The sequence below is a fragment of the Austrofundulus limnaeus genome, unplaced genomic scaffold (genome assembly GCF_001266775.1).
Source record: "Austrofundulus limnaeus strain Quisiro unplaced genomic scaffold, Austrofundulus_limnaeus-1.0 Scaffold951, whole genome shotgun sequence".
Classification (NCBI taxonomy): domain Eukaryota; kingdom Metazoa; phylum Chordata; class Actinopteri; order Cyprinodontiformes; family Rivulidae; genus Austrofundulus; species Austrofundulus limnaeus.
The window spans coordinates 76,671-87,301 of NW_013953353.1; the positions used below are offsets into that span (position 1 = coordinate 76,671).

The window sequence follows — 10,631 nt, forward strand, 5'->3', positions numbered from 1 at the left end:
ACAACTGGAGGAAACAAGAACGGGCCTCAACGAAAGCCCTCAAATTAATTTGGGAAATGTTAACTTCAACAGAGAAGCAGCGAGTTTCACGGAGATATTTTACCCTCCAGATGTCCTGAATTTGCAGACTTTAAATATTTGCGGCTTTATTTTTCCTCCCGGTACTTTCAGAATCCAGTCTATTTAAGGTATCGGCTGTCTGAACAGCGGGGAGAAACTCTGAAACGTATTGAAAGGCTTGTCTCTAGTAAAAACATTGCTTTAAGGGGAGAATAAACGGCCCCCCCAAAAAAACACAACTTGAGGCATTCCGGACCGAAGTGCAGACCATCAAATCCTTCCGAGGGCCTAATTTCAACAAATTAACTCTGAGGAGGTGATTGGATTTGAGTTTGATGAAATGTTTTTAACTTCAAAATACTCTCCAAAGTGTCCCTCCCTGGACCGAGGCGCATCAGGACGCAGCATGCTGATGTGTGTCAACAACACATCTGGAAAGCAGACAAACAAAAAGATCACCAGCTACTGGTTTTAACGAAAAATCACCATGTGTTGTTTTAATGTTGCATTTGGTGTTTTTATATTTTAGTATTTATTTCAGAGCAGCCTCAAATAACGACTGCAGGTGTCTTTTTCTGCTCAAAGCTAGAGGACTCACGGTTTGGAGCTCACTCCCTGTCGATTCAACAAAACAAACTAAACTTTGGTTGTGTCAAAAACAGCATTGTGTTTAAAATGTTTTTTTTTATTGTTGTCTTCATTTCTGACCATGCTTGAAAGTGTTTTGTTGTCATGATGTAGCCTCACTGTTTCAACTCTGTTTATACCACTTTTAATTATCTTACTTTTTTAGTCAATTTCTTAGATGCACTGTTTATAAAAGCCCATAAGCAAGTGCTGCACATGATCTCACACTATAAGCCCAGCGGCACAGATTGCTGTTTTATTCAGTTTGTCATTCATGTGTCTGTCACTATTAAATAAACTTAATTAATTAATTAATTTTCTTGTTGTTTTTCTTGTAACTAAAGAGGCGTGATGTGCGTAATTTTCACATAAAATGTAGAATTTGGCTACGTTCACACTGCAGGAAAATGTGACCCAAATGCAATTTATTATTATTATTATTATTATTATTTTTGCTCCATGCTGCCCATATTTGATTTTTCATGATCTGAACGCGACAAATTGGATTATTATTATATTTTTTTATCAGAATTGAGCATGACGACCTGCAGTGTGAACGAAAAAAAAAAGGAGTGCCAAGGCTGAGCGTACACTACAAAACACATTTAACATTAAATTGGCGGGGTAAAAAACTAACATTTCAGCTCCTCTAAAATGGCAGATGTTTCATTTGAATGTAAAAGCTGCAGCTAAAGGCGTTTCAGTATCACCGTGGTAACCACATACCTGTATCTTTCACTCCCTGACATGAAAGGTGAAATGCAAGTAAGCCTTAAACTCTGTTTTAGGAGAAAAACAAGTTCAAAAAAATTGTATATCTTTAACTTTTAAACAGAAACCAGAGGGAAGTGAACAACATTTTGGATATTTTTTATTCAAATTAAAATACAGCTGTGAGAGAAATGTTAAAAGAAGACAAAAAGGTCTTCATTTTGTGTAATGAAAGTATTAAAATTTGTGGGAATAAGATTTTTTTTTTTTTGTAAAAACTGTAAAGCTAGAGATTTTAAACAGACTTGATTTGATTTGAACATTTTATGGTAAAATAAAAATCACAACACTTAAACYYYGATTTTGTAAAAAAAAAAAAAAAAAATTTCAGGATGAATTAGCGCAGTGGTTCCCAAACTTTTCAGCTTTTGAGCCACAAAATAACAGTAGCAGAGACCTGAGCCCCCAACTATTTTTGGATGATAAACATTTGTATCAGGTCAACTAAACATGGGCATAGTAACAATATTTTTATACTACATTTATCCATTTTAAATATACTAACCTCACTCATTTGTAACAACTAAGGCAAAATATAATTAATTCCGAAAATCTTTTCAGGACCCCACCTTGATGTTTCGGGACCCCACTTTGGGTCCTGACCCCAACTTTGGGAAACACTGATTCAGAGAAGACTCACTTGTTTTATCAAAATCTCATTTGGGGTTATGTTTCTTTCTTTTCTGAATTTATTCTGTGCCATTTGATTTATTGGGTTCTTGGTACTGTGCGTTTTAATGTATTTTCAGGGTTTTTCAAGCCGGTTATGAAGCCAATCGAAAGTTACAACGAAAACAAAAGAAAAATACCGGAAGAGTTTAAGAAAGCATTTAATTTGATCCAACTGAGTCAAGAGTCTGAGACTCCTCTCTTTTCCAGAACTAAAACGTAAACAACTCCAGAAATCATCTGCTGTTAGAAAAGCGATGTGTTTGTCTTGTTTCTTTTCAGTCAGATTTGGTTTAAACTCCGACAGCCCAGCTGGGATGGATATTTTTTGCAGCGCAGGCCCGTGTGCGCAGGAATGCGCGCCTCCTTCTCGGTGACGCGCACAGGGGAGCCCGGAGGATCCAGCAGCGTGAAGGAAGAGAGGGGCAGGAAGGGGAGACGGTGGCATCATCGAGGCAAGACGGAGAATGGGGGCAGGTTTGTGAGGTGGAGAGGCGTGCCAGTAATTAAAGTTTTTTTTTTCTTTTCTTTCGGTGGTGGTGTGGTGAACGGAAGCGCGAGCCTCAGAGAACACGTGAACACGCACCCGATCGGATTTTTTACGCAGCGTCACGGAGCCGCTGCGAGAGAACGGGGGCTTCTCTGAGCCGCTGTTTGTTCTTGGTTCGGACTCAGCTGGGACCCGTGAGGGAACTCTGCGCGGGATTTGGTTCGAGCTCCAAATTCGGTTTGGGAGAATCCTGGCGCAGGATGCAGGGTCTGAGCTCGCGGGCTCATGCTTTCTCTGTGGAGGCGCTGGTGGGGAAGCCCTGCAAGAGGATGAGGGTGCTGGAGAGTTCAGGAGGCGACGGGAGCGACATCAGCGGTGAGAGGCGAGGACCGGGGAGGCTGCTGGACCTGAGCCAGAACGTCTCCGAGAATTTTACGCACAGTTTTACGCGCGGTTTTTTTTTAATTTTTATTTATCTTTGTTATTATTTAGCTTCGCGTCATTTTGGATGCAGAAATACTTGATTTTTAAGTTGTATTTAGCACATTTTATTTTCAACATTTCACTCAAGCTTTCTGTCCCACTCTCCAGGTGAATATCCCAGCAGTCAGCTGAAGGAGGCAGGTGGATCCACGCCTTTCAGAGACCCGCAGACCGACAGATCTGAGACCGAGGAGGACTCCGAGCCGGCCTGCGGGGAGAGGAAGCCTGTGGAGAGCGACTGCAGGCCGGACAGAGAGGTCCGAGTGGAGCTGCAGGGCTCCGAGCTGTGGAAGAGGTTCTATGAGATCGGAACAGAGATGATCATCACTAAAGCTGGCAGGTAGAAGACGCGCGAAGGATCTAAGGATGTGGTGAACATGTGACAAATAATTACAATTTAATATAGACCTATATGTTCAGTCAGTTTAAAAAAATAGTCGAAAGTTTCCACGAAAAGGCAGCAAATCGAAAAATATCTGACGTGTTTTAATTTGAGCATTTTACTGAAGCAAAGCGCTGTTCTCTTCAAACATTCAAACATGGAGGAGTTTCATTTAAAACGATGGTTAACCAAATTTAGAAAAGTAATTCTGTTCTATTTCCTTCTTCTCGGCGTCAGTTAAGACTAAAATCTAACCTGCTCCTGGTTGATCATATTTCCATGAACAGATCTGCGGCCACAGGTGCGCACTTCTCATTCACAGATAAGCAGAAGAGCAGATCGTTTTCCATCAACCTTTTTTTTTCTTTCAAACAAACGAGAGTCAGATAATAAAATAAACTGAAAGTGCTCACTGATCAGACCAGGAAACTTTGGGATTAAATGTTAAAGACCTGAAGTTATTTCAGCTTTAGCTTTCAAACTCAAATACATTTATTGAGGGTGTTCTTTTCAGATTTTTTTTTTAATTCTAAAAACAGCTTTTCGGATCTGATCCAGGAATCAGCTCTTATTCATGGTGGATGAGTTTGTGTGCATGCATGCTGTCCAGGGATGTGCCGCAGATTCTTCCAAGTCAGATGGTCCTTTAAAGACCAAAGAGCTGTTTATAGTACTCATGTGGACAGAAGACCTCAAGGAGCTTGATGTCCCTCGCCCACATGTAGATTACCAGAGCCCCAAACTGGAGCCAGGTCTGGGGTGAGTCCCTGGTGACCGAGTCTCTACTCTATAGTTCCCCTTTTGGCTCTGTCCAAAGTAGTAACAGTGGGCCCACCATCTTCGGAAGAGACCGTCCAGGTCTGGTGCTATGGGTGGCAGATGAAGGCGTGGGACTGGCCACTCTAACCCTGGCGTACCAAAGCTAGTTCACAGAAAATCACCTCTCTGGTAGAGAAGAAGCCTGAACTTTTGCTTGAGGTTGAGAGGTACTGACTTGGTAAGGCTCATCTCAGCACAGTGTGGGTTGTGGAACCACTCTTCTCTTTAGTTACCCATGTTGAGAGGCACTGAATTGGACTGAATGTTTATTATGGACAGAGTTTCTTGGCTCAGCCAGCGGTCAGAAAGTGTCCAGTTCAGTGACTTCAGGATTCTGCCTCTGTGGTCTTGCTGGCGTTGTCACCATGATCTTCAGATCTCACTGGTGCTGTTCCCAGCCGAGTGTGGCACAGCTGAGAATCATCTTCAGATCAGATCAGATGGTTCTCCGTCAGACGGGGAAGTGCCCTTTGCTGGTTGGGAGTGAGGTGCTTCAAGTGAGTGTCTCAAGGTTCTGTTCACAAGTGAGGAAAGGATGGAGAGTGAGCTCGACAGATGGATTGGTGCAAATTTTGTAGTATTCAGTCTGTGCTGTTTCGTTGCGGTGAAGAGGGAACAGAGCTGCACGGTTTAGAGTTTCATCTACGTTCCTACCTTTCACTTATGCTTATTAAACTTTGCAGTGACTGAAGGAATTAGATTATACAGACAGTCAAAACAAGCTTTCTTGGGTTTTTGCTAGTGATGTGGTAAATGCAGTTATCTTGGAAAAGACTCAGAGCTGCTCTTCCACTCTGAAAAGGGACAGTGTGGTTCTAGATCTGGTGAAGATGCCCCCCAGGTATTTACCACTGGGAGACAACCCCCAGTGGACATGCTGGAGAGACCGTGGCTGCCCTGGGAACATCTTGAATCTGTGCCTCTCAGCTCAAGCTGAAGCTTCTGCGACCCGACTCTGAACAAGCAGCAGATAAAAGACTGATGAATAATTTGATGAAAAATTGAAAATGACACATCTGCTCCTCTTCTGTCATCAGGAGAATGTTTCCTTCTGTGCGCGTCAAAGTGCGCAACCTGGACCCCTGCCAACAGTATTATGTGGCGATGGACGTGATGCCTGTGGACTCCAAGCGCTACAGGTGCGTGTCAAACATTATTTTACCTGCGCCACATTCCCCTGACCCCCTGACCGACCTGAGTTCGGGCCGTGCGGCAGGTATGTGTACCACAGCTCGCAGTGGATGGTGGCGGGAAACACGGACCACTCCTGCATTTCACCGCGGCTCTATGTGCACCCGGACTCGCCGTGTGCGGGGGAGACCTGGATGCGTCAGGTGATCAGCTTCGACCGCGTCAAACTCACCAACAACGAGATGGACGACAAGGGACATGTAGGTAACCTGCTTCCTCCGGGGTTAGTGTGGAAAATAAGAGACTCTTCAGCTGACCTCAGGTCTGATCAAGTGCAGTTCTGGGTGGCAGGAGATGCTGTGTAGATCTGATTTATAAAAACCATAAATCTGTTCAGATTTAGAAATGCAGGAAAAAAACTGCTTCTAATCTCAGCCAATTTTTTTATAGTTTACCTTCTTCAACTGCTTAGTTTATTTGTTTTTTTAATTGTTTTTGCAATAAACAGGTCAGTTTAACTTCATTAGGATTTTTTAGAGAAAAAAATATTTTTTACTAAGAAATTTCTTGACTTTTGCATCCATTGTTTTATCTCTTAAGAGGGAAACAAGTTCATTTTAAAAACACATGTTTAAATTGTACGTTGATAATTTAACAAATAAATTAACCTCTTAATCCAAGTTAAAACGTTGAGTGTAAAAAACAATGTTTACTAAATTGTTTTTTAGCAGATTTAGTAGAACTTATTTCTTTAAGTTTAATTTAAAAAATAGACTTGGCAAATTTAATGATGTCTGTTTCTATAAAATCAGTGAAATATCAGTGCTATTTTTTATAACATTATATGTTTGAGTTTTAATCATCAGTGTTTTAATTACGCCTGTGTCATTTTTTATGTTTTGTTTTGTTTATTTTGCAATAAAAAAAATCCAATAATTTTTTTACAAAACAGAAGAAAAAATGTTTTGCCACAGAAACGTTTTGAATGATAATAAATCTTTTTGTTGTCTTTCATTTGTGTAATTATTCATTTAATTTCAAAAATGCTTTATTGATCCCAAAGGGAAATTATTACAATTCTGCTTTGTTTTTGTTTTTGTTTTTTGTTTTTTTAAAAACAAGCAAAGGTTTAAAGGTGTGAGTCAGTAAATGTTACTTGAAAAACAAAAGTGTATAAATTTACAAGAATTTTTTATTTAAAAAGAAGTGTTTTCAGTTGAAATAATTACAATGAATTTGTGTTAGTAAAATGGGTAGTTTTTTAATTTCCAAATGTCTTCTTTTTTCAGATTTATCTTTGCCATTGATATCATTCAGCCTGTTTCCTCTGCCTTGTCTAAACAGATAATCCTCTCTAAAATAGTAAATATTTTTTAAATATTTTCATCACTTTGCCTCCAGATTATTCTTCAGTCGATGCATAAATACAAGCCCCGGGTGCACATCATCCGACACGACCCGCGGGTGGACTTGTCTCAGATCCAGTCGCTGCCGGCTGAAGGAGTCCACAGCTTCTCCTTCCCAGAGACGGAGTTTACCACTGTCACAGCCTACCAGAACCAGCAGGTACCCCTCGGAGTGAACCGGGTCGTCTCACGTTTTGATTTTAGACATAATCAGCAACATACGTATTAAACGAGGGGTCGGATTTCTTCAACAACAAAAGAACTGGCCAAGCTTAATGTGAAGATTTAAAATGTTGTTTTTGTTGTTGGGGTATATGAAACTGAAGTGACAAGCATGTTTGTCAAATCATAAATTTTGTATTTTATTGTCTGCTTTGCCTGTTACTCAATGTGAATGTGTGTGTTGAGTACCTGACCCTGCTGTTGGCTGCAGTAACAGAGCCGTCTGCAGGGACCGCCAGCTCTTTTCATCGGGGCTCATTTTACGACCTGAGAACATATTATTACAGAAACTCAGTAACAAGCTGTGACTACAGCGGCGGCTGGAGTCCGCAGCCCGTTAAAAGCTGGGGCCGATCCCTGCTCGTCTCCATCCTGCTATAAAACTGAGCTCGCTGTTGGCTTTGCACGTCACCGGCTGACACGTCGTCTCTAACCCGTGTCTGTTCCTCTCTCGTGGGCAAAGATCACAAAACTGAAGATCGACAGGAACCCCTTCGCCAAGGGCTTCAGGGATCCAGGCAGGAACAGGTACGGTGGACCTCACCCGATCCCAAATAAAAGACCCAAGAGGGAGCTTGAAGTTTAACCACTGAAATGTGAACCCATGTAAAACCTTCAAATAACTCTGAGCTGTGCAGTGCTGAATTTCACACCCCTCAGAACTAATATTTGAACACCGACGTTTTACACTGTTTTTACAGTGTGTGTGTGTGTGTGTGTGTGTGTGTAGGGGTGTACTGGATGGCCTGCTGGACTCGTATCCCTGGAAAGGTCCGCTCACCCTGGACTTTAAGCCCTTCACCATACAGCTCCAAGGTACTGAGACGGACTTCTCTGACTATTTTGTGTTTCAGTCAAGTTTGAATGTTTTTGAAAATTTCTCTCTGAAAAAAAATCGGGTTCCTTTTTATTTTGATTGACATGAAATCAACCTTTTGGAATGGAATCTTTCCCTAACAGAATCTTTGCCCATGTTGGAAACCTGTCATCATTTTTCTTCTCTTCCACACTCTTATCTTCCACACTCTTATCTTCCACACTCTTATCTTCCACACTCTTATAATTTTGTGAACATGAACACAAAATTAATTCTTTCTGGTGCTTTTGTGTTGTTTTAAAAGAACTGAAGTTTGACTCTAATGTGTAGTTAAAAAAAGCCCAGCTTGTTTCTTCTGTAAATTGGTTATAGTCTCAATGATTCAAGTGTATTTTCTTTCTTCTTCTTTTTTTTAAACTCAAAAAAAGTTGTTTGAGCTCAGATCAATGAGGCCCACATGCAGGCCACAAAAATCAACCAGAGGATCTAAATTTATACTGTTGATAATAAAAGAAGTTGATACCATGAAGTGATCATTTATGCATAGACCAGTGGTTCCCAACCTTTTTAGACTTTTGTACCCCCTGAGCCACTTTGTCAACTAGTACCCCCTCTGTCAAATGTAATGATGATTCTCCAACACTGTAATGTACTACAACTGAATATTAAAGGAAAATCATTTATTTAACCCCCTACATCAGGGATCATAAAATTTCGGTCCTTGAGGTCCGCAGCCCTGCATGTTTTACTTGTTTCTCTGCTCCAGCACACCAGATTTGAATGAATGGATGATTTTCAGAGGTAATTCACTGACTGAATCAGGTGTGTTAGAGAAGGGAAAAAGTAAAACATGCAGGGCTGCGGAACTCGAGGACCGTAATTGATGATCCCTGCCCTAGAACGTTTAATTCTCAGGCATTTTATTTCTTTCAACTCAAATTAAACATAAAGATAAATATGTTGACTTGAAAATGAATAAGTAATTAAATAAAAAAAACAGGTAATGGCAGGTGCAGAAAACTGCAGCATCCAAAATACATCAAATACCCCAAATGAGCAAATTCCGTGAGATTCCGGGTTTTATACTGGATTCCATTTAATCAGTTCTGTGATTTTGTCTGCACTTTTTGCATTGTGGAAATCATAGGGCCCTGCGTATCTCAGTTCTATTTTTATTTATTTTTTTACGCACCTGGGAAAATTTTCCATGTACCCCCTGTAATATGCTCACGTACCCCAAGGGGTACATGTGTACTCTTGGTTGGGAACCATTGTATTAGACAATCATTTTGCCTGGGAACACAAAGCAGTTAAGAGCAGGAAGATCAATTAGTGTTTTTTGTCTATTTTTGACATCATGTCTCTCCTGTCCGTTGACAGGAAGCTCAGGGTCCAGCAGCATGAAGAACCTCCTTCCTTTCTCCTCCTCCTCATCTCTTCTGCCTCTCACTGCGCTCTCATGTCCGGACGCCGCTCTCCACACCCTCGCCCTCCCCTTCTGTGAGAAGACGTCTCCTCTGTCCTCCTCCATGGCGGCGCTGCCTGGCCGAACCTTCTCCTCCCTGGGAGCGGACAGATTGAGAGGCCTCCCGTCGCTGCCTCCGCTAACGGACCTCCCGCTCCTGTCTGTGCTGCAGGGGAAGAAACTCCCTCACTGCAGGGACCCGTGTCCTCAGGGTTCTCCCGGGAGTTCCCCCTGCCTGATCCCCCTTCACAGTCCCCTCAGCCCCCAGGGCTCCCCTCTCCTCCCTCCTTTTGCCGACGTCACAGGCCCCTACTGTCTGTACAGCTACAGCTTCCCCCTGAGCCCCCAACTCACAGCGGTTTCCCGACACGCCAAACTGTCCGAGGACACCACAGACTGTCTGCTGCGCCAGTCTGCGTGGCACTCGACCCCCAACTGCTGCCTCTGACAGCTGGACCGCACTCCACAACTCACTGCACAGAAGAAGCCAAAGTTCGTTGTTGAGGGGTACTTTTCCACTCATTGAAGTCTCAACAGGAAATGTGACTGTGGGGGAAAAATTTTCTATGTAATAGTTTTGTACAATCTGGACGTACCAGCGAAAAGAGCGAAAAGTATAAAAATAATTCTTAACGTTTCTCTTCAGACTGGATATAGAGCTTTATTTTGGACTCAAACTGTGTATTCTGTATTAAAAAATAATGCTTCAACTTTTACCAAAGATCATCAGCAATAAGACAAGAACTATGAAGAAATAATCACTGTTAAAATGACCACAAGTGCCCATTAAAGTATATTTTCAGCTGTTGTTCATGTCAGATAGGTTCAAAAAGTTATTTTCCATGCATACATACCATATGTATAAATAAAGTGTTTTTTATTTTAGTTGCTAGGGCAAATTATCTCATAATCGCAATTGTAGTTAGCTGAAAGTGAACAAAGGAAAGTGTTGTTTTTAATCCTGAGGATTCAGTGTCAGCCTAATAACATCAGCTCATCAGGTCTGTCTGTGGTTTCAGCTGCCAGAATCCAAACCCCAAGTTTCCATTTATGTACTTTGTTACCAATAAGAGGACTAATCAGAGATGCACGCATGGATGGTGATCCTGCTGAAGATCTTATTGGACCCAGGCAGACTGGAACAAAGATGTTTCCTCACTGAAAATGTCCAAATAATCCATGCCATCCTGGTTACAGTGGTGTGATTTCAAGGCTCAGAGTCAAATGAAAGCCTGTCACCACCGATGGCCAACACAACATTGTTTTCTGGTCTTTACCGAGGATGGGGG

General features: G+C 41.8%; 1 protein-coding gene across 2 annotated transcripts; it reads left to right on the forward strand.

Moving 5' to 3' along the window:
- Positions 1–2,400: 2,400 nt before the first annotated feature.
- tbx22 (T-box transcription factor 22) lies at positions 2,401–10,227 on the forward strand. Of its 2 annotated transcripts, none has more exons than XM_014029783.1 (8): positions 2,401–3,070; positions 3,209–3,440; positions 5,339–5,440; positions 5,518–5,692; positions 6,834–6,998; positions 7,524–7,588; positions 7,791–7,876; positions 9,258–10,227. In XM_014029783.1, the coding sequence occupies exons 1-8, from the start codon at positions 2,878–2,880 to the stop codon at positions 9,788–9,790; spliced, it is 1,551 nt and encodes a 516-aa protein (XP_013885237.1). In that variant the 5' UTR covers positions 2,401–2,877; the 3' UTR covers positions 9,791–10,227. The 2 variants fall into 2 exon arrangements, with proteins under 2 accessions (XP_013885237.1, XP_013885236.1); XM_014029782.1 differs by having other exon boundaries at positions 2,640–2,992.
- The last annotated feature ends 404 nt before the right edge of the window (positions 10,228–10,631 follow it).

What these genes read in the sequence shown, in the direction of transcription:
- tbx22 (XM_014029783.1), top strand. Translation starts at nt 2,878, where the DNA reads ATGCAGGGTCTGAGCTCGCGGGCTCATGCTTTCTCTGTGGAGGCGCTG. An exon ending in ATCATCACTAAAGCTGGCAG is followed by an intron (nt 3,441 to 5,338) that starts GTAGAAGACGCG and finishes TTCTGTCATCAG; the next exon opens with GAGAATGTTTCCTTCTGTGC. An exon ending in GTGGACTCCAAGCGCTACAG is followed by an intron (nt 5,441 to 5,517) that starts GTGCGTGTCAAA and finishes GCCGTGCGGCAG; the next exon opens with GTATGTGTACCACAGCTCGC.